The sequence below is a fragment of the Phyllobates terribilis genome, unplaced genomic scaffold, assembly GCF_046119375.1.
Source record: "Phyllobates terribilis strain yellow unplaced genomic scaffold, ASM4611937v1 Scaffold_10__3_contigs__length_209671492, whole genome shotgun sequence".
Classification (NCBI taxonomy): Eukaryota; Metazoa; Chordata; class Amphibia; order Anura; family Dendrobatidae; genus Phyllobates; species Phyllobates terribilis.
In genome coordinates this window covers 184,941,491-184,965,676 of record NW_027362770.1, presented here as the reverse complement: position 1 = coordinate 184,965,676, position 24,186 = coordinate 184,941,491, and the positions used below count along the sequence as shown (strand labels likewise).

General features: G+C 51.1%; 2 protein-coding genes across 2 annotated transcripts in view; one reads left to right on the top strand and one right to left on the bottom strand.

Moving 5' to 3' along the window:
• Nucleotides 1-6,996: 6,996 nt before the first annotated feature.
• Nucleotides 6,997-8,793, bottom strand: FBXL14 (F-box and leucine rich repeat protein 14). Its single transcript, XM_073649389.1, has one exon. It carries the CDS (start codon nt 8,507-8,509, stop codon nt 7,307-7,309), a length of 1,203 nt encoding a protein of 400 aa, XP_073505490.1. The 5' UTR covers nt 8,510-8,793; the 3' UTR covers nt 6,997-7,306.
• A 12,744-nt stretch (nt 8,794-21,537) lies between these two features.
• The window catches only part of WNT5B (Wnt family member 5B), a 35,766-nt gene continuing 33,117 nt past the window's right edge, over nt 21,538-24,186 (top strand). The window contains exon 1 of the mRNA XM_073650332.1: nt 21,538-21,788. Coding sequence (XP_073506433.1) covers nt 21,553-21,788 — 236 coding nt within the window. The 5' untranslated portion in view covers nt 21,538-21,552. The remainder of the gene's footprint in view (nt 21,789-24,186) is intronic.

Here is a 24,186-nt window from a genome sequence, read left to right as displayed (position 1 = left end):
AGGTTTTGCTCAAGAATATCCCTGTATTTTTCACCATCCATCTTCCCATCGACTCAGACCACTTTCCCTGTCTCTGCTGCCGAAAAAACATCCCCACAGCATGATGCTGCCACCACTTTGTTTTACTGTGGGGATGGTGTTCTTGGGGTGATGAGCTGTGTTGGTTTGAGGTCAGACCTAGCGTTTACTTTGGTGGGCAAAAAGTTCAATTTTGGTCTTATCTGACCACAGTACCTTCCTCCATATAATTGGGGAGTCTCCCACATCTTTTGGCAAACTTAAAACGAGCCTTACAGTATTTGTGTGTAAGTAAATGCTTTTTTTTTTTGCGCACTCTTCCATAAAGGCCACCTCTATGGATTGTACGGTTTATTGTGGTTGTATGGACAGATACTCCAGTCTCTACAGCTCCTTCACGGTTACCTTTGGTCTCTGTGCTGCCTTTCTTGTCCGAACTGAGCATTTTGGTGGGCGTCTTCTCTAGGCAGGATTGTTGTGGTACCATGTTCTTTCTATTTGATGATAATGGATTTAATGGTGAGGATGGGAGGGGGGACAGGTTGTCCATGTGTAAGAGATATAGATTATATACAGTACAGACCAAAAGTTTGGACACATGACTATGAAAATTGTCCATTCACACTGAAGGCATCAAAACTATGAATTACCACATGTGGAATTATATACTTAACAAAAAAGTGTGAAACAACTGAAAATCTGTCTTATATTCTAGGTTCTTCACAGTAGCCACCTTTTGCTTTGATGACTGCTTTGCACACTCTTGGCATTCTCATGATGAGCTTCCAGAGGTAGTCACCGGAAATGGTCTTCACTTCACAGGTGTGCCCTGTCAGGTTTAATAAGTGGGATTTCTTGCCTTATAAATGGGGTTGGGACCATCAGTTGTGTTGTGCAGAAGTCTGGTGGATACACAGCTGATAGTCCTACTGAATAGACTGTTAGCTGCTTTTTTCTTGCCATAATACAAATTCTAAGTAAAGAAAAACGAGTGGCCATCATTACTTTAAGAAATGAAGGTCAGTCAGTCCGAAAAATTGGGAAAACTTTGAAAGTGTCCCCAAGTGCAGTTGCAAAAACAATCAAGCGCTACAAAGAAACTGGCTCACATGAGGACCGCCCCAGGAAAGGAAGACCAAGAGTCACCTCTGCTTCTGAGGATAAGTTTATCCGAGTCACCAGCCTCAGAAATCGCCGGTTAACAGCAGCTCAGATTAGAGACCAGGTCAATGCCACACAGAGTTCTAGCAGCAGACACATCTCTACAACAACTGTTAAGAGGAGACTTTGTGCAGCAGGCCTTCATGGTAAAATAGCTGCTAGGAAACCACTGCTAAGGACAGGCAACAAGCAGAAGAGACTTGTTTGGGCTAAAGAACACAAGGAATGGACATTAGACCAGTGGAAATCTGTGCTTTGGTCTGATGAGTCCAAATTTGAGATCTTTGGTTCCAACCACCGTGTCTTTGTGCGACGCAGAAAAGGTGAACGGATGGACTCTACATGCCTGGTTCCTACCGTGAAGCATGGAGGAGGAGGTGTGATGGTGTGGGGGGGCTTTGCTGGTGACACTGTTGGGGATTTATTCAAAATTGAAGGCATACTGAGCCAGCATGGCTACTACAGCATCTTGCAGCGTCATGCTATTCCATCCGGTTTGCGTTTAGTTGGACCATCATTTATTTTTCAACAGGACAATGACCCCAAACACCTCCAGGCTGTGTAAGGGCTATTTGACCAAGAAGGAGAGTGATGGGGGGCTACGCCAGATGACCTGGCCTCCACAGTCACCAGACCTGAACCCAATCGAGATGGTTTGGGGTGAGCTGGACCGCAGAGTGAAGGCAAAAGGGCCAACAAGTGCTAAGCATCTCTGGGAACTCCTTCAAGATTGTTGGAAGACCATTTCCGGTGACTACCTCTTGAAGCTCATCAAGAGAATGCCCAGAGTGTGCAGAGCAGTCATCAAAGCAAAAGGTGGCTACTGTGAAGAACCTAGAATATAAGACATATTTTCAGTTGTTTCACACTTTTTTGTTAAGTATATAATTCCACATGTGGTAATTCATAGTTTTGATGCCTTCAGTGTGAATGTGCAATTTACATAGTCATGAAAATACAGAAAAATCTTTAAATGAGGTGTGTCCAAACTTTTGGTCTGTACTGTGTATATATATATATATATATATATATATATATATATATATATATATATATATGATCTTACACACACATTAAGGGTGCCCATACCCTGTGTGTGAATATACACCAGTGTGTACATAGAATCATAGAATGGTAGAGTTGGAAGGGACCTCCTGGGTCATCTGGTCCAACCCCCTGCTCAAAGCAGGATTCACTAAATCATCTCAGACAGATGTCTGTCCAGCCTCTGTTTGAAGACGTCCATTGAAGGGGAACTCACCACCTCTCGTGGCCGCCTGTTCCACTCATTAATCACCCTAACTGTCAAAAAGTTTTTTCTAATATCTAATCTGTGTCTCCTCCCATTTAGCTTCATCCCATTGCTTCTAGTCTTTCCTTGTGCAAATGAGAATAAAGATGATCCTTCTACAATGTGACAGCCCTTGACATATTTGTAGACAGCTATTAAGTCTCCTCTCAGTCTTCTTTTTTGCAAGCTAAACATTCCCAAATCCTGCAACCGTTCCTCATAGGACATGGTTTGCAGACCAGTCACCATTCTGGTCGCTCTTCTCTGAACTTGCTCCAGTTTGTCGATGTCTTTTTTAAAATGTGGTGCCCAAAACTGTACACAGTATTCCAGATGAGGTCTGACCAAAGAGGAGTAAAGACCGATAATGACTTCACGTGATCTAGACTGTATGCTTCTGTTAATACATCCCAGAATTGTATTTGCCTTTTTTGCTGCTGCATCACACTGTTGACTCATGTTCAGTCTATGATCTATTAGTATACCTAAGTCTTTTTCACATGTACTGTTGCTTAGCTCTATTCCTCCCATTCTGTATATGCTTTTTTCATTTTTATTGCCCAGATGTAGTACTTTGCATTTTTCCCTGTTAAAAAACATTCTGTTGGTTGCTGCCCACTGCTCCAGTTTATTTAGGTCTTTTTGAAGCCTCTCTCTCTCTTCTCTAGTATTAGCTATCCCTCCTAGCTTTGTGTCATCAGCAAATTTAATCAGTTTACCCTCAATTCCTTCATCTAAATCATTGATAAAGATGTTGAACAATACAGGTCCCAGGACGGAGCCCTGTGGTACCCCACTTGAGACATTCATCCAGCTGTATGTGAAGCCATTTACAACCACCCTTTGAGTCCGATCACTAAGCCCTCGGGGTGCTGGTACCCAGTGCCAATGTCTATGTACACTCTAAGGGTGCCCATACCAAGTTTGTATATATTCCCTCAGCATGCCCGTGTCCAGTGTGTGTAAAACCCACACTGGGTACGGGCACCCTGAGGGCATGTACGTACTGGCATGCGGTGGGCAACTGGATCCCAACATTTGTTTAATTCCGGTTTTCCTAGCCATCACACAGCCAGGCACTTATAGTAAGACTAGATGGTAGCCCAATTCTAACGCATCGGGTATTCTAGAATATGTATGCGCCCGACCGGGCGCAATCAGCAGAGCGGGGTTTAAATTTGGCGCCAAAATTGCTGATTGGTCGAGGTGGCCGGCCGCAACCAATCAGCAATTTTGGCGCCAAATTTAAACCCCACTCTGCTGATTGGTCGAGGTGGCCGGCCGCAACCAATCAGCAGAGTGGGGTTTAAATTTGCCGCCCATATCGCTGATTGGTTGCGACTGCGACCAATCAGCATCGCATTAGTGAGGACCGGGGAGCGGCGCTGCCTGTGCGGCTACTTCCGCTGCGAGCAGCAGAGAGATAAGCTGCTGCTCGCAGCAGAAGCATCTCGACCGGCGGCGCCGCTCCTCCGTTCACACTTGCCTTCGGGAGATCTAAGTTGTTTAAATTTGGCGCCAATCTCGCTGATTGGTCGCGGCTGGCATCCGCGACCAATCAGCACAGCAGTGTTTAAATGTGGCGCCCAAATCGGTGATTGGTCGCGGGCCGCGACCAATCAGCAGAGCGGTGTTTAACTTTTGCGCCAAGATCACGGATTGGTCGCGGCCGGAGACCGCGGCCAATCACCGAATCGTATTGGTGAGGACCGGGGAGCGGCGCTGCCTGTGCGGCTACTTCCGCTGCGAGAAGCCAGAAGATGAGCGACTGCTCGCAGCAGAAGTATCCCGACCCGCAGCGCCGCTCCCCGGTCCTCCCTTGACACCCTAGCCGCATGGAGGTCAGCGGCGCCGGCGGTCGGGGTCCTTCTGCTGCTACCGGCCGGGAGATGAGCGCCTCGCGCCGGTCATCTCCCGGCTGCATCTCCGTCCCGCAGATGAGCCGCTAACGGCCACCATCTTTTTTCTGAAATCCCGCGTCACTGATTGGCCGCTGCCGGACCAATGAGCGACGCGGGATTTCCTAGAAAGACATACGGGATAAGACGATTATATATATATATATATGCGCAGTTCTGTCCCTGTGGCACTGTACCCGCTCATGTGAATACATTCCAATCCATGGCAACTGTATTTCCAGCACCAAACATGAAGTCCTCCCCGGTCTGTGGCCACATCCAGACGCTGGCATTTGTAGGATGAGGCGGCTCGGTGCCAGCGCACAGGTCTGCATGTGGTCCAGCCGCAGGAAAGATGATGATTTACACGGTTCCTCTTTGTCAGGGGGTTTAGGACGAGCAATTCTCCTCTAATATTCGGGGGGTTTTGCTGCAGCCACACAACTTTCTAGTCTCCAACCTGTTGTTTTTCAGCTGCTGCAGAACTACAGCTCCCAGCATGCTCTGCCTGATGTAAGCTGCTAGAGCATGCTGGGAGTTGTAGTTTACAACCACCGTAGAGGGACATTACTCTGGCTTCTCCACGCACTGTCCTACAACCCCCCATCAGATAACCCCCAGCATGCTCTCTGCCCTATCACCGGAATAACACGCCAGCAGACTCTTTTCTCAAAAACATACATCATATTTCCTCTTTTATTATATAAATATCCGTTTTTCCTTTTAACTGTAAGAATATAAAGCGTTTCTCGGAGGATCTTTTTATACAAATTCACAGACAGTACAATGAAATTCGGCACGTTTTCTAGGTGAGATCCAACTGGGGAGATGTTCAGTGAGTGGACAGGGCGGCGGGGGGGAGAGAAAATACCAATGAAGTCCACGGTGGTAATTTTTTTCTTTTTGCAAAAAAAAAAAGTCTAAAATGGAGCTGAATGTGCTCCACGGAAACGAGGACAGAAAGTTCCCCGATCTCAGAACGACCACGGATTCTGCCCCCCCGGTAGAAAAGCAAAAGGTGGGGTGGGGGTCTAATGTTTGCATATATAATTTGACTATCGTCAGCGCTCGGCTTTTCTCGTCCATCAGCAGCAAAGAGTTAAGAAAGGCAAAAGATCTGCACTAAAGTTCTACAACTCAAATTGGTCAATAACATGATTACAAATTAAGGAAAGTCCCATTAAACTCATACAGGGGGGCGTGGGGGGGTCTCGTGTCTGATCCCGGCATGGGACGCTAGTAATTATGCAACAGACTGGCATTAGATGACAAATAAGTAGGCAGCCTCGTCACGCAGAGGGGCACATGATTTCTTGAAATGTCAGAACAGAAAGGACCAATCTTTCCAGTTTAGGCACAAACATAATAAAGGGGCCAAATAAAATCACACTTTTTTTTTTTTTTTTAGGTTGTGAAAATTAATAACGAGGTAGCCGGCCGTAAGGAAAACCACGAGTGGGGGGTGGAGGAGCTCTCATCTCCAGGGCCGGGGGAGGGAATGTGTCAGATAAAAGATTCTTCACTGGAAACTTCATTCTACTTTACAAAACATAGAAAATAACTAAAAATATAAGAAATGTTAGGGGTGCAGCTCCCGTTAACCCCTTCTAATGCTGGAGCATGGAGCGGTGACTAGCTCTCGGCATGGGTTAGCCACTCTGCTTACGCTGCCACGTGTCCACCTTCCTGGGTCGGGGGTTGAAATTGTGGCTGGAGTTTTGTGTAATTTTTCAAAACTGCAGCAATTTCACCTAGTCTTCTGACCCCCTTTGCACATGAAGATCAGAGGATGGTGGTCCGCTCGTAGGCAAATACCGTTACAATGTGGACGATGCCAGCCTGTGACGTTCAGTGACAGCAATGGTGGTAGAGGAAGAGGTGGCACATCCTCTGACCCGCAGCCGCGGAAGAGGCGGCGGCACATCCCCTAGCCTGCAGCCGAGGAGGGGGAGGCGCTGCGTCCCCTAGCCTGCAGCCGAGGAGGGGGAGGCGCTGCGTCCCCTAGCCTGCAGCCGAGGAGGGGGAGGCGCTGCGTCCCCTAGCCTGCAGCCGAGGAGGAGGGGGCGCTGCGTCCCCTAGCCTGCAGCCGAGGAGGAGGGGGCGCTGCGTCCCCTAGCCTGCAGCCGAGGAGGAGGGGGCGCTGCGTCCCCTAGCCTGCAGCCGAGGAGGAGGGGGCGCTGCGTCCCCTAGCCTGCAGCCGAGGAGGAGGGGGCGCTGCGTCCCCTAGCCTGCAGCCGAGGAGGAGGGGGCGCTGCGTCCCCTAGCCTGCAGCCGAGGAGGAGGGGGCGCTGCGTCCCCTAGCCTGCAGCCGAGGAGGAGGGGGCGCTGCGTCCCCTAGCCTGCAGCCGAGGAGGAGGGGGCGCTGCGTCCCCTAGCCTGCAGCCGAGGAGGAGGGGGCGCTGCGTCCCCTAGCCTGCAGCCGAGGAGGAGGGGGCGCTGCGTCCCCTAGCCTGCAGCCGAGGAGGAGGGGGCGCTGCGTCCCCTAGCCTGCAGCCGAGGAGGAGGGGGCGCTGCGTCCCCTAGCCTGAGGAGGAGGAGGCGCTGCGTCCCCTAGCCTGAGGAGGAGGAGGCGCTGCGTCCCCTAGCCTGAGGAGGAGGAGGCGCTGCGTCCCCTAGCCTGAGGAGGAGGAGGAGGAGGCGCTGCGTCCCCTAGCCTGCAGCCGAGGAGGCGCTGGCAGCACATTCTCTAACCCGCAGCAGAGAACATTAGGGATGGGGTCCCGGGCAGTTCTCCAGCACAAGGTGCTGCTCGTGGGTAACCCATGCCACAAACCAGTGTGCCCCCGTCATTTACACCTCGCTGGTAACAACCTGACGCTGCTCATCTCTGGCACCACACGTGGCCCGTTCTCTTCCCAGCTTGTGTGGCCCTAGCAGGCAGTATAATGCAGCAGTCCGGAGAGTCTCGCGGGTGGCATAGAGCTGGGCGCGCCGGCCCTCACCTGACCTTCTCGCTCTCGGTCATCTGCCATAGCCCCAGGTTGAGCACTTTGAGGCAAGGCAGCTGCGTGATCCGCTCCAGTCCCCTCTTGGTGATGCGGGTGCACCCGTAAAGGTCGATGCCAGTCAGCTGGCTCAGGTGCTCTGCAATGAGCTCCAGGCCCTTGTCGGTGATGCGGACGCACTGGCCGATGTTCAGGGTCCTGAGGCTGTGCATCTGCCGCACCATCCGGTTGATGCCGTCATCGCTGATGTGACAGGAGCAGAGTGACAGGGACTTGAGTCCGTACAGCCCTTGGGCGATGTACGCCAGGCTCTGGTCGCCCACCTTGTCGCAGAAGGAGACGTCCAGGCCGGAGAGTCGCAGGCTGCCCATGGCCAGGTGCATGATGCCAGTGTCACTGATGTTGTCGCAGCTGCGCAGGTTCAGGCTCCGTAGACCACCCATGTGGGACAGGTGCAGCAGCCCGGCGTCCGAGATGCCCCCGCAGAAGCTGAGGTTGAGCACGCGGAGCCCCTGCAGCCCCCGGGCGATGTGCTTGAGCGCCAGGTCGGTCAGCTTCTGGCAGTCCTGCAGGGTGAGCTGCTCCAGGCTCAGGCAGCCCTCGGCGGCGCTGCGGGTCATGCCGGCCAGGTGACCGATGCCCACGTCTGAGACGTGGCGGCAGCTGCGCAGGTTCAGGCTCTTCAGGCCGTGCAGCCCCCAGGCGATCAGCAGCAGCCCCGTGTTGGTGATGTTGGAGCAGCCCCCCAGCTCCAGCCCCTCCAGCCGCTTCAGGTACTGGGCGATGCGGCCCAGGCTGCTGTCCGTGATCTGCTTGCACAGGCTGAGGTTGAGCGCCCGCAGGCTCGGGATCTCCTGCACGAAGGCGTGGCCCAGGCCGTTGTCCGTCAGGTTGTAGCAGCCGCTGAGGTTCAGGCTGGCGATGTCGGGCAGGCCCTGGATGACGTAGCTGAGGGAGCGGCGCAGGCTGAGGATCTGCACCCGCCGGATGCCCCGCGCCTGCAGGCTGGGGAACAGCGACGGGTTGGCGCGGCGGAGGTGCAGCTTGGCCTCGGTGCCCCGCCACACTGACTTGTGGTAGGCCGCGTCCCGCCAGGCCCCGCACACCTGCGCCGCCCGGCCCTTGTCGCGGACGTCCAGGTAGCTGAAGATCATGGCGAGCAGCTCCGGGAAAAGGCAGGATATGTGGCTCTCCATCCCGGCATCCCCCTGACTAGGCCGCGGCCTGGCGAGCGTCGTGCTGCCCGAGGCCGCCGTGCGGGAAGGAGGGAGCGCGCCTGCTCTGGCTCCGGGGTCTCAGTCTCTGCTCAGCCCGGCCCCGCTCTCCGGGGGCCCGGCATCCTGCTCCGCTCCTATCTCACCGTCAGTCCGCGGATACAGACAGCCGCCGGCCGGAGTCCTGACTGGACCGTTAATGGGTGACGTGCGCGCTGCCGGGGTCTGACGTGCGCGGCTCCGCCCTGAGCATGCGCGGCGCCGCCGATAAGGCTACATAACAGAAGAGAGGAGGTTGTGGGCGGGATTGGTACTGGGCATGCGCGGGCGAGTGCGCGCTGCCGGAACTAGGCGGAGTCACACGCGTCTGCTCCTTTGTCTCGGGCGCAGGAGACCTGTTACCATGGTGACCGCCCTCTACTGCCCGCAGTTTCCTCTCCGATTAACCCTCTCGTGGCGGCAGTGACAGTCAGAAAGTTACTTCTTGTCCTCTCCGTGTTATCTCTGTGTCACCCTGCAGTAATACTGCACACAGCGATGTCACAGGACAGATAATGCACACAGCGACGTCACAGGACACGGATAATGCACACAGCGACGTCACAGGACACGGATAATGCACACAGCGACGTCACAGTACACGGATAATGCACACAGCGATGTCAAAGTACAGAGATAATGCACACAGTGATGTCACAGTACAGGATAATACACACAGCGATGTCATAGTACAGAGATAATACACACAGTGATGTCACAGTACAGGGATAATGCACACAGCGATGTCACAGTACAATGAACACAGTGATGTCACAGTACAGGGATAATACACAGTGATGTCACAGTACAGGGATAATGCACACAGTGATGTCACAGTACAGGGATAATGCGCACAGTGACGTCACAGTACAGGGATAATGCACACAGTGATGTCACAGGACAGAGATAATGCACACAGCGATGTCACAGGACAGAGATAATGCACACAGTGATGTCACAGTACAGGGATAATGCGCACAGTGACGTCACAGTACAGGGATAATGCGCACAGTGACGTCACAGTACAGGGATAATGCACACAGCGATGTCACAGGACAGGGATAATACACACAGCGATGTCACAGGACAGATAATGCACACAGTGATGTCACAGTACAGGGATAATGCACACAGCGATGTCACAGTACAGGGATAATACACAAAGTGATGTCACAGTACAGGGATAATGCACAGTGATGTCACAGTACAGGGATAATGCACAGTGATGTCACAGTACAGGGATAATACACAGTGATGTCACAGTACAGGGATAATACACACAGCGATGTCACAGTACAGGGATAATACACACAGCGATGTCAGTACAGGGATAATACACACAGTGATGTCACAGTACAGGGATAATACATAGTGATGTCACAGTACAGGGATAATACACAGTGATGTCACAGTACAAGGATAATACACAGTGATGTCACAGTACAGGGATAATACACACAGCGATGTCACAGTACAATGAACACAGTGATGTCACAGTACAGGGATAATACACAGTGATGTCACAGTACAGGGGAAATACACAGTGATGTCACAGTACAGGGATAATGCACACAGTGATGTCACAGTACAGGGATAATGCACACAGTGATGTCACAGTACAGGGATAATGCACACAGTGACGTCACAGTACAGGGATAATGCGCACAGTGACGTCACAGTACAGGGATAATGCGCACAGTGACGTCACAGTACAGGGATAATACACACTGATGTCACAGGACAGGGATAATACACACAGCGATGTCACAGGACAGGGATAATACACACAGCGATGCCACAGTACAGGGATAATATACACAGCGATGTCACAGTACACGGATAATGCACACAGCGACGTCACAGTACAGGGATAATGCACACAGCGATGTCAGAGTACAAGGATAATACACAGTGATGTCACAGTACAGGGATAATATACACAGTGATGTCACAGTACAGGGATAATACACACAGTGATGTCACAGTGCAGGGATAATACACACAGTGATGTCACAGTGCAGGGATAATACACAATGATGTCACAGTGCAGGGATAATACACACAGCGATGTCACAGGACAGGGATAATACACACAGCGATGTCACAGTACAGGGATAATACACAGCGATGTCAGAGTACAGGGATAATACACACAATGATGTCACAGTGCAGGGATAATACACAGCGATGTCACAGTGCAGGGATAATACACACAATGATGTCACAGTACAGGGATAATACACAGTGATGTCACAGTACAGGGATAATGCACACAGTGATGTCACAGTACAGGGATAATGCACACAGTGATGTCACAGTACAGGGATAATGTACACAGTGATGTCACAGCACAGGGATAATGCACACAGTGATGTCACAGCGCAGGGATAATGCACACAGTGATGTCACAGCGCAGGGATAATACACAGTGATGTCACAGCGCAGGGATAATGCACACAGTGATGTCACAGCGCAGGGATAATGCACACAGGGATAATGCACACAGTGATGTCACAGTACAGGGATAATTCACACAGTGATGTCACAGTACAGGGATAATGCGCACAGTGACGTCACATTACAGGGATAATACACAGTGAAGTCACAGTACAGGGATAATGCACACAGTGATGTCACAGTACTGGGATAATACACAGTGATGTCACAGTACAGGGATAATTCACACAGTGATGTCACAGTACAGGGATAATGCACACAGTGATGTCACAGTACAGGGATAATACACAGTGATGTCACAGTACAGGGATAATGCACAGTGATGTCACAGTACAGGGATAATGCACAGTGATGTCACAGTACAGGGATAATGCACACAGTGATGTCACAGTACAGGGATAATGCACACAGTGATGTCACAGTACAGGGATAATGCACACAGTGATGTCACAGTACAGGGATAATACACACAGTGATGTCACAGCGCAGGGATAATACACAGTGATGTCACAGCGCAGGGATAATGCACACAGTGATGTCACAGCGCAGGGATAATGCACACAGTGATGTCACAGTACAGGGATAATGCACAGTGATGTCACAGTACAGGGATAATACACACAGCGATGTCACAGTACAGGGATAATACACACAGCGATGTCACAGTACAGGGATAATACACACAGCGATGTCACAGTACAGGGATAATACACACAGCGATGTCACAGTACAGGGATAATACACACAGCGATGTCACAGTACAGGGATAATACACAGTGATGTCACAGTACAGGGATAATACACAGTGATGTCACAGTACAAGGATAATACACACAGCGATGTCACAGTACAATGAACACAGTGATGTCACAGTACAGGGATAATACACAGTGATGTCACAGTACAGGGATAATGCACACAGTGATGTCACAGTACAGGGATAATGCGCACAGTGACGTCACAGTACAGGGATAATGCGCACAGTGACGTCATAGTACAGGGATAATGCGCACAGTGACGTCACAGTACAGGGATAATGCGCACAGTGACGGCACAGTACAGGGACAATGCGCACAGTGACGTCACAGTACAGGGATAATACACACTGATGTCACAGGACAGGGATAATACACACAGCGATGTCACAGGACAGGGATAATACACACAGCGATGTCACAGGACAGGGATAATACACACAGCGATGCCACAGTACAGGGATAATATACACAGCGATGTCACAGTACACGGATAATGCACACAGCGATGTCACAGTACAGGGATAATACACACAGTGATGTCACAGTGCAGGGATAATACACAATGATGTCACAGTGCAGGGATAATACACAATGATGTCACAGTGCAGGGATAATACACACAGCGATGTCACAGGACAGGGATAATACACACAGCGATGTCAGAGTAGAGGGATAATACACAGCGATGTCAGAGTACAGGGATAATACACAGCGATGTCACAGTGCAGGGATAATACACACAATGATGTCACAGTACAGGGATAATACACAGTGATGTCACAGTACAGGGATAATGCACACAGTGATGTCACAGTACAGGGATAATACACAGTGATGTCACAGTACAGGGATAATGCACACAGTGATGTCACAGTACAGGGATAATGCACACAGTGATGTCACAATACAGGGATAATGCACACAGTGATGTCACAGTACAGGGATAATGCACACAGTGATGTCACAGTACAGGGATAATGCACACAGTGATGTCACAGCACAGGGATAATGCACACAGTGATGTCACAGCGCAGGGATAATGCACACAGTGATGTCACAGCGCAGGGATAATACATAGTGATGTCACAGCGCAGGGATAATGCACACAGTGATGTCACAGCGCAGGGATAATGCACACAGGGATAATGCACACAGTAATGTCACAGTACAGGGATAATGCACACAGTGATGTCACAGTACAGGGATAATACACAGTGATGTCACAGTACAGGGATAATGCACACAGTGATGTCACAGTACAGGGATAATGCACACAGTGATGTCACAGTACAGGGATAATGCACACAGTGATGTCACAGTACAGGGATAATGCACACAGTGATGTCACAGTACAGGGATAATGCACACAGTGATGTCACAGCGCAGGGATAATGCACACAGTGATGTCACAGCGCAGGGATAATACACAGTGATGTCACAGCGCAGGGATAATGCACACAGTGATGTCACAGCGCAGGGATAATGCACACAGTGATGTCACAGTGCAGGGATAATGCACAGTGATGTCACAGTACAGGGATAATACACACAGTGATGTCACAGTACAGGGATAATACACAGCGATGTCACAGTACAGGGATAATACACAGCGATGTCACAGTACAGGGATAATACGCACAGTGATGTCACAGTACAGGGATAATGCACACAGTGATGTCACAGCACAGGGATAATGCACACAGTGATGTCACAGCGCAGGGATAATGCACACAGTGATGTCACAGCGCAGGGATAATACACAGTGATGTCACAGCGCAGGGATAATGCACACAGTGATGTCACAGCGCAGGGATAATGCACACAGTGATGTCACAGTGCAGGGATAATGCACAGTGATGTCACAGTACAGGGATAATACACACAGTGTTGTCACAGTACAGGGATAATGCACACAGTGATGTCACAGTACAGGGATAATACACAGCGATGTCACAGTACAGGGATAATACACACAGTGATGTCACAGTACAGGGATAATACACACAGTGATGTCACAGTACAGGGATAATGCACAGTGATGTCACAGTACAGGGATAATACACACAGCGATGTCACAGTACAGGGATAATGCACACAGCGATGTCAGAGTACAGGGATAATACACAGTGATGTCACAGTGCAGGGATAATGCACACAGTAATGTCACAGTACAGGGATAATGCACACAATAATGTCACAGTACAGGGATAATGCACACAGTGATGTCACAGTACAGGGATAATACACAGTGATGTCACAGTACAGGGATAATGCACAGTGATGTCACAGTACAGGGATAATGCACACAGTGATGTCACAGTACAGGGATAATACACAGTGATGTCACAGTACAGGGATAATGCACACAGTGATGTCACAGTACAGGGATAATCCGCACAGTGATGTCACAGTACAGGGATAATCCGCACAGTGATGTCACAGTACAGGGATAATACACACAGTGATGTCACAGTACAGGGATAATGCACAGTGATGTCACAGTACAGGGATAATACACACAGCGATGTCACAGTACAGGGATAATACACACAGCGATGTCAGAGTACAGGGATAATGCACACAGCGATGTCAGAGTACAGGGATAATACACAGTGATGTCACAGTGCAGGGATAATGCACACAGTAATGTCACAGTACAGGGATAATGCACACAGTAATGTCACAGTACAGGGATAATGCACACAGTGATGTCACAGTACAGGGATAATACACAGTGATGTCACAGTACAGGGATAATGCACACAGTAATGTCATAGTACAGGGATAATGCACACAGTAATGTCACAGTACAGGGATAATGCACACAGTGATGTCACAGTACAGGGATAATACACAGTGATGTCACAGTACAGGGATAATGCACACAGTGATGTCACAGTACAGGGATAATCCGCACAGTGATGTCACAGTACAGGGATAATCCGCACAGTGATGTCACAGTACAGGGATAATCCGCACAGTGATGTCACAGTACAGGGATAATCCGCACAGTGATGTCACAGTACAGGGATAATCCGCACAGTGATGTCACAGTACAGGGATAATACACAGTGATGTCACAGTACAATGAACACAGTGATGTCACAGTACAGGGATAATACACAGTGATGTCACAGTACAGGGATAATGCACACAGTGATGTCACAGTACAGGGATAATACACAGTGATGTCACAGTACAGGGATAATACACACAGCGATGTCACAGTACAGGGATAATGCACACAGTGATGTCACAGTACAGGGATAATCCGCACAGTGATGTCACAGTACAGGGATAATCCGCACAGTGATGTCACAGTACAGGGATAATCCGCACAGTGATGTCACAGTACAGGGATAATCCGCACAGTGATGTCACAGTACAGGGATAATCCGCACAGTGATGTCACAGTACAGGGATAATCCGCACAGTGATGTCACAGTACAGGGATAATCCGCACAGTGATGTCACAGTACAGGGATAATCCGCACAGTGATGTCACAGTACAGGGATAATCCGCACAGTGATGTCACAGTACAGGGATAATCCACAGTGATGTCACAGTACAGGGATAATACACACTGATGTCACAGTACAGGGATAATGCACAGCGATGTCACAGTACAGGGATAATCCGCACAGTGATGTCACAGTACAGGGATAATCCGCACAGTGATGTCACAGTACAGGGATAATCCGCACAGTGATGTCACAGTACAGGGATAATCCGCACAGTGATGTCACAGTACAGGGATAATCCACAGTGATGTCACAGTACAGGGATAATACACACTGATGTCACAGTACAGGGATAATACACAGTGATGTCACAGTACAGGGGTAATACACACAGTGATGTCACAGTGCAGGGATAATATACATAGTGATGTCACAGTGCAGGGATAATACACAGCGATATCACAGTACAGGGATAATGCACAGCGATGTCACAGTACAGGGATAATGCACAGTGATGTCACAGTACAGGGATAATCCGCACAGTGATGTCACAGTACAGGGATAATCCGCACAGTGATGTCACAGTACAGGGATAATCCGCACAGTGATGTCACAGTACAGGGATAATCCGCACAGTGATGTCACAGTACAGGGATAATCCGCACAGTGATGTCACAGTACAGGGATAATCCGCACAGTGATGTCACAGTACAGGGATAATACACAGTGATGTCACAGTACAGGGATAATCCGCACAGTGATGTCACAGTACAGGGATAATACACAGTGATGTCACAGTACAGGGATAATACACAGTGATGTCACAGTACAGGGATAATACACAGTGATGTCAGAGTACAGGGATAATACAGCGATGTCACAGTACAGGGATAATACACAGTGATGTCACAGCACAGAGATCATGCACACAGTGATGTCACAGCACAGGGATAATGCACACAGTGATGTCACAGTACAGGGATAATGCACACAGTGATGTCACAGTACAGGGATAATGCACACAGTGATGTCACAGTACAGGGATAATGCACACAGTGATGTCACAGTACAGGGATAATACACACAGTGATGTCACAGCACAGGGATAATGCACACAGTGATGTCACAGTACAGGGATAATGCACAGTGATGTCACAGTACAGGGATAATGCACAGTGATGTCACAGTACAGGGATCACGCACACAGTGATGTCACAGCACAGAGATCATGCACACAGTGATGTCACAGCACTGGGATCACGCACACAGTGATGTCACAGCACAGAGATCATGCACACAGTGATGTCACAGCACTGGGATAACAGAAATCTTATTGGGGGGGTCGGCCTCTGGATATTAGCTCGGCTGCTTCCATTCACTCACTACAATCGTATCGCTGCATTTCGCTGTTCTGCTATATAAAAAAACTGCAGGAGAAGCAGCAAAAAACAGCTAATGGATCCCGGCCCCTCTGCCGTCACACATGCTGATCTCTCCGATCCAATCTCCTGTATACAGGAGCTTTTACCTGCCGGGGTGCAGTTCCTGCCATCCGCCAGTAGGGGGCCCTCTATACCTGCTGATCACTATGATCCACAGCGCTGTGACCCGGCCAAAGACCATCAGTCAGAGCTGGAAATGTGAACAGATGCCATTAATCGCGTTTTCGGAAGGAAAGTCACTTTACCCATTACCAAAGAGCATCAGAATCTGCAAGTGGCGGCTGCTGCGCCAGCGAAGGCGATTAATCCTGATAGCAGAGGGCATGGGCTGTGTCCACTGGTGTTATTCCACACGTCATCTCCTCCATGCAGCAAGAGCATTGCTCAAATACTGGGACGGGGTGAGACTACAAGACACAGCATGCCCAGTTGTGATGGGCACTGCTGTGGGGGCAGGACGCTGGCTCTGGACTAATAGTGTGAGAAGAGTGAAAAGTGAGACACGGTGGGGGTCCGCCGCCCTGGGGGCACGATCCCTGACACCAAGAGAGGAATCCAACCGAGCTCTACCCAAAATCATCCCATAGAGGAGAAACGCAACAAAAGCAGGTAAAATAGCAAAGAGAGAAGAAAATAAAACCATCAGAAAGCAGATAGTGCCAGCGGGCATCCACCGGAGGGCGCTGTGCAGTGATTTTACCGTTTTCCTCACACCACCCCGGCTCTTGTCCCCCCCCCCCCCCCCATCATCCTGCATGCTCCATTGGACGAGTTTCCAAAACAGACCCCAAAAATAAGAATCTAACATTGTATGAGAAATGGCAGCGTGGCGGCACCAGTGATGTCATCCAAAAATGAGGCAGAACGTTTACATCCCACCTGCCCCTGTCAGACAACACAAGACGGCACACAACATCTGCCCACCAGGTGAGAGCAGCAGCGCAGGTACAGGGGGCAGCTGTAGGCAAACAGACACAAATCACCATGACAGGCTGGCACAGAGTCAGGAGCAGAAGCCCAAATACCCCAACTCCAAAAAAGTCTGGGAAAGCCGGGTGACCACCATGGCCATTACAGTACCCACAGAAATGAATTCCGAGAGCCGAGTATGTGCCACCTGCTTTCCAGCGTGCCATCCACCCTTGTGCATTTATGGCATACCTCTACCAATATGTTACAAATATCTCAGATGGGACAACCCCTTTAAGGGTCTTGTCTTTGGATTTGTCAGCCAGGGAAGTTTGACACATGCCAAGTGTGACTTTTTTTTTTTAATGAGTCCAGGACTTCACTGTGACTGTATTTATATATTTTGAGGTGCTGGTTAAATAAACTAGGTACCGCGAGGGGTGCAGGCATGAGTCCTTATCTCTGTGTCTGGATGCCATTTAATCATATGACATCATCTGTGGGCAACAGTCCTTGTGTTGGATAAGGACAGGACCCAGAGCAATGAGCAGCTGCAGTGCATCATTGATATGTCACCCTTAGGCTTCCATACATGTGCAGCGTCACCGGGGTGCCCATTACGGTGCCGCATTTTGTATTGATTTCTAGTTAAGTGTATTGGTCTGCAAGCATCGTGGCCGGTCATATGGTCCAATAGTGGTGTCCAACCTGTGGCTTTCCAGTTGTTGCAAAACTACAATTCCCAGCATGCCTGACAGTCTCTCTCTGTGCCATTCTCCACTCAGATTGTTAGTCTATTTTTTTCTCTCCTAGCCTTTTCCCTGTAGGTGACAGTTTCCCTCCTGCTGTTTGCAGTCTCTCTCTAGGCTGTCTCATGTTTTGTGTGTCAGTCTGTCTTTGGCTGTCTTCCCCTATATATGGCAGGTTTTCTGATCTGTGTCTCTGGTCTTTGGCTGCTCCTTTTCCTAAGTAGGTGGCAGTCTCTTGCTGTCTCTCAATGTATGTGGCAGTCTGGCTGTCTCACCTTGTATGTGTCTCTACTTTTGTCTTTCTCCCCATATGTGGTAGTATCATTGGTCATGTCTCCAGTATGTGCCAGTCTCCTGTCTCTGTTATTTGGTTGTTTCCTTTATGTGTCAGTCTCTGGTCTCTGGCTATTGTCCACCATATGTGGCAGTCTCTGTCTGTCTCCCCGTTTAACAGTCTTTCTGACTCTCTCCTTTTGGATGTGGCAGTCTATTCTGCTGTCTCTGGCAGTTTCTCAGGTCTCGAGCTTGTTTCCTCCGGTATATGGCTGTGTCTTCCACTGTCTCTTGCAGTCTATCTAGTTTCTGGCTTTCTTCTGTCTCTGGCAGTCACTCAGCTCCCTGGCCTTCCCCCCTGTATGTGGTAGTCTCTCAGGTCTCTGACTGTCTCCCCCTGTATGTCGCAGTGTCCCATTCCTCTGACTGTCTCCCCCTGTATGTCGCAGTCTCTCATTCCTCTGGCTGTCTCCCCCTGTATGTGGCAGTCTCCCATTCCTCTGGCTGTCTCCCCCTGTATGTCGCAGTCTCTCAGGTCTCTGACTGTCTCCCCCTGTATGTCGCAGTCTCTCAGGTCTCTGACTGTCTCCCCCTGTATGTGGCAGTCTCTCATTCCTCTGGCTGTCTCCCCCTGTATGTCGCAGTCTCTCATTCCTCTTGCTGTCTCCCCCTGTATGTCACAGTCTCTCATTCCTCTGGATGTCTCTCAGCTCTCTGGTTGTCTCCCCCTATATGTTGAAGTCTCAGAGCTCTCTGGCTGTCTCCCTTCCTATATGTGGCAGTCTCTCAGCTTTCTTGGTAGTCTCTCGGCTCTGTGGCAGTCTCTCACCCCCCCTCCTCCTCCCTGCCAGGTATGTGGCAGTTTTTGAGATGTCTGGCTTGTCTCTCCCTGATATATGACTGTCTCTCTGATCTCTGCCTGTCTTTCCCTCTGTATGTGGCAGTCACTCCAGTATCTGCAGTCTCCCTGCTCTCTGGCTGTCTCCCCTGTATGTGGCAGTCTCTCAGCTCTCTAGCTGTCTTCCCCTTATATGGCAGTCTCTCAGGTCTCTGACTTTCTCACACCTTTATGTGGCTGTCTGTCAGGTCTCTGGCTGTCTCCCTCCCTGTATGTGGCAGTCACTCAGCTCTGTGGCAATTTCCCCCTGTATGTGGCAGTCTCTCAGCTCTCTGGCTGTCTCCTCCTATATGTGGCAGTCTCTCAGCTCTCTGGCTGTCTCCTCCTGTATGTGGCTGTCTCTCTGGCTTTCTTCCCCTGTGGGTGGTAGTCTCAGCCAGAGAGCTGAGAGACTGCCACATACAGGAGGAGACAGTCAGAGAGACTGACACATGTGGTAGTGTCTCAGCTCTCTGGCTGTCTCTCCCTGTATGTGGCAGTCTCTAAGGTCCCTGGCCCTCTCTCTCATGTTTGGGGGGGGGGGGGGGGGGGCCTCAATCACAGTTGAGCTCTCTGCAGTCTTCCACCTGTATCTGGCTGTCTCTCCTGTGTTTGCTCTCTGGCAGTCTCTGAGGTCTCTAGCATTCTCTCCTGTGTTTGCTCTCCGCTCTCAGTTCTGCTCTCTGGCAGTCTCTGAGCTCTCTGGCTGAGTCTCTGCGCTCTCTGGCAGTCTCTCTGGGAGTCTCTGAGCTCTCTAGCTGTCTCTCTGGCAGTCTCTGAGCTCTCTAGCTGTCTCTGGCAGTCTCTCTTGTGTTTACCCCCCCACAGATCACAGTACTTCTCACTGACAGTCTCTGTCTCTGGCTGTCTCACCCTGTATGTGGCAGTCTCTCAGCTCTCTGGCAGTCTCTGACTGTCTCTATCTGTCTTTCCCGGTCACAATTTTGCTGAACGGCAGTCTCTTTGGCCATCTCTCCCAGGTCACAGTTCTGCTCTCTGGTTGTCTCTCTTCCAGTCTCTGAGCTCTCTAGCAATCTCTCCCGTGTTTGTGGTCACAGTTCTGCTGTCTCTGGCTGTCTCTCCCAGGTCACAGTTCTGCTGTCTCTGGCTGTCTCTCCCAGGTCACAGTTCTGCTGTCTCTGGCTGTCTCTCCCAGGTCACAGTTCTGCTGTCTCTGGCTGTCTATCCCAGGTCACAGTTCTGCTGTCTCTGGCTGTCTCTCCCAGGTCACAGTTCTGCTGTCTCTGGCTGTCTCTCCCAGGTCACAGTTCTGCTCTCTGGCTGTCTCTCCCAGGTCACAGTTTTGCTGTCTCTGGCTGTCTCTCCCAGGTCACAGTTTTGCTGTCTCTGGCTGTCTCTCCCAGGTCACAGTTCTGCTGTCTCTGGCTGTCTCTCCCAGGTCACAGTTCTGCTGTCTCTGGCTGTCTCTCCCAGGTCACAGTTCTGCTGTCTCTCCCAGGTCACAGTTCTGCTGTCTCTGGCTGTCTCTCCCAGGTCACAGTTCTGCTGTCTCTGGCTGTCTCTCCCAGGTCACAGTTCTGCTGTCTCTGGCTGTCTCTCCCAGGTCACAGTTCTGCTGTCTCTGGCTGTCTCTCCCAGGTCACAGTTCTGCTGTCTCTGGCTGTCTCTCCCAGGTCACAGTTCTGCTGTCTCTGGCTGTCTCTCCCAGGTCACAGTTCTGCTGTCTCTAGCTGTCTCTCCCAGGTCACAGTTCTGCTCTCTGGCTGTCTCTCCAGCAGTCTCTGGCTGTCTCTCCCAGGTCACAGTTCTGCCCTCTGGCAGTCTCTAGCTGTCTCTTTGGCTGTCTCTCCCAGGTGACAGTTCTGCTCTCTGGCAGTCTCTAGCTGTCTCTCCCAGGTGACAGTTCTGCTCTCTGGCAGTCTCTAGCTGTCTCTCCCAGGTGACAGTTCTGCTCTCTGGCAGTCTCTAGCTGTCTCTCCCAGGTGACAGTTCTGCTCTCTGGCAGTCTCTAGCTGTCTCTCCCAGGTGACAGTTCTGTTGTCTCTCTGGCAGTCTCTAGCTGTCTCTTTCTAGTGTCTCTCACTTCCCAGGTAATAAAATGTTAATGAGTCCGGAGCCGGGGCTGCAGTGCGGGGTGCGGCCGGCAGAGCGCGGCCCGGCTCTGGCAGGACGCTGCTCACGGTCTCATCAGTCTCCTTCTCACCAGGGACCCCCGAGCTGCTGCTGGAGATCCTCGGAGCGGCGCTGTCCTGGGGGCAGCATGAGGGGGCGATCACCGCTGGTGCTGCTGCTGGTCACTGCCCTCCTGCCCCTGGTGGGGGCCAACTCCTGGTGGTGAGTACCGGGGGGCCAGAGGTGGCAGATGGGGTGGCATCATGTGGGACATTGTTGTGTCTTGTTTGATACATTGTTGCTGGCTGGGGGATATATGGGGGGCACTGTATCTAAAAGTAGGAGAGATGGAGCAGTTGTGAAGTGTGAACTCTTGTCTGTCACCTCTACATTCAGTTACTGTTTGTGCCCCATTATATGCAGAGAAGACCCCCACATCCCATCTGTGAGGCTGAGAAGGTCCCCCCTGCACCAGAGCTGCCTGTAGTGAAGCCCCCTTAGTACCTCACACTTAGGTGTCAGTTCTGTGACTTATTCAGGGACTTCAACAACATCTGGAACATCAACGAATTTAAAGGGATTGTCCATATTACTGCCATATTGGGAATATAAAGGGAATGGGGGGGGGGGGGGGGGAGATCAGGACCCCTTTCTATCAGCGAGACCCTTGGATTTCAGGTCCCCCGGCCATTGCCCGAGCAGGGGGCTTCTCTGGTATAATGCAGGTAATTGGGGGGGGGGGCTTCTGTGGTATAATGCAGGTGATGGGGGGCTTCTGTGCAGGTGCTGGGGGGCTTCTGTGGTATAATGCAGGTGATGGGGGGGCTTCTGTGGTATAATGCAGGTGATGGGGGGCTTCTGTGGTATAATGCAGGTGATGGGGGGGCTTCTGTGCAGGTGCTGGGGGGCTTCTGTGGTATAATGCAGGTGATGGGGGGGGCTTCTGTGGTATAATGCAGGTGATGGGGGGGGCTTCTGTGGTATAATGCAGGTGATGGGGGGGCTTCTGTGGTATAATGCAGGTGATGGGGGGGCTTCTGTGGTATAATGCAGGTGATGGGGGGGCTTCTGTGGTATAATGCAGGTGATGGGGGGGCTTCTGTGGTATAATGCAGGTGCTGGGGGGCTTCTGTGGTATAATGCAGGTGATGGGGGGCTTCTGTGGTATAATGCAGGTGCTGGGGGGCTTCTGTGGTATAATGCAGGTGATGGGGGGGGCTTCTGTGGTATAATGCAGGTGATGGGGGGGCTTCTGTGGTATAATGCAGGTGATGGGGGGGGCTTCTGTGGTATAATGCAGGTGATGGGGGGGCTACTGTGGTATAATGCAGGTGATGGGGGGGGCTTCTCTGGTATAATGCAGGCGATGGGGGGGGGGGGCTTCTGTGGTATAATGCAGGCGATGGGGGGGCTTCTGTGGTATAATGCAGGCGATGGGGGGGCTTCTGTGGTGGCGATGGGGGGGCTTCTGTGGTATAGTGCAGGTGATGGGGGGCTACTGTGGTATAATGCAGGTGATGGGGGGGCTTCTGTGGTATAATGCAGGTGATGGGGGGGCTTCTGTGGTATAGTGCAGGTGATGGGGGGGGCTTCTGTGGTATAGTGCAGGTGGTGGGGGGGCTTCTGTGGTATAATGCAGGTGATGGGGGGGGCTTCTGTGGTATAGTGCAGGTGATGGGGGCTTCTGTGGTATAATGCAGGTGATGGGGGGGCTTCTGTGGTATAATGCAGGTGATGGGGGGGCTTCTGTGGTATAATGCAGGTGATGGGGGGGCTTCTGTGGTATAATGCAGGTGATGGGGGGGCTTCTGTGGTATAATGCAGGCGATGGGGGGGGGCTTCTGTGGTATAATGCAGGCGATGGGGGGGGGCTTCTGTGGTATAATGCAGGTGATGGGGGGGCTTCTGTGGTATAATGCAGGTGATGGGGGGGCTTCTCTGGTATAATGCAGGTGATGGGGGGGGGTTCTGTGGTATAATGCAGGTGATGGGGGGGGCTTCTGTGGTATAATGCAGGTGATGGGGGGGCTTCTGTGGTATAATGCAGGTGATGGGGGGGCTTCTGTGGTATAATGCAGGTGATGGGGGGGGGCTTCTGTGGTATAATGCAGGTGATGGGGGGGGCTTCTGTGGTATAATGCAGGTGATGGGGGGCGGCTTCTGTGGTATAATGCAGGTGATGGGGGGGGCTTCTGTGGTATAATGCAGGTGATGGGGGGGCTTCTGTGGTATAATGCAGGTGATGGGGGGGGCTTCTGTGGTATAATGCAGGTGATGGGGGGGCTACTGTGGTATAATGCAGGTGATGGGGGGGGCTTCTCTGGTATAATGCAGGCGATGGGGGGGGGGCTTCTGTGGTATAATGCAGGCGATGGGGGGGCTTCTGTGGTATAATGCAGGCGATGGGGGGGCTTCTGTGGTGGCGATGGGGGGGCTTCTGTGGTATAGTGCAGGTGATGGGGGGCTACTGTGGTATAATGCAGGTGATGGGGGGGCTTCTGTGGTATAATGCAGGTGATGGGGGGGCTTCTGTGGTATAGTGCAGGTGATGGGGGGGGCTTCTGTGGTATAGTGCAGGTGGTGGGGGGGCTTCTGTGGTATAATGCAGGTGATGGGGGGG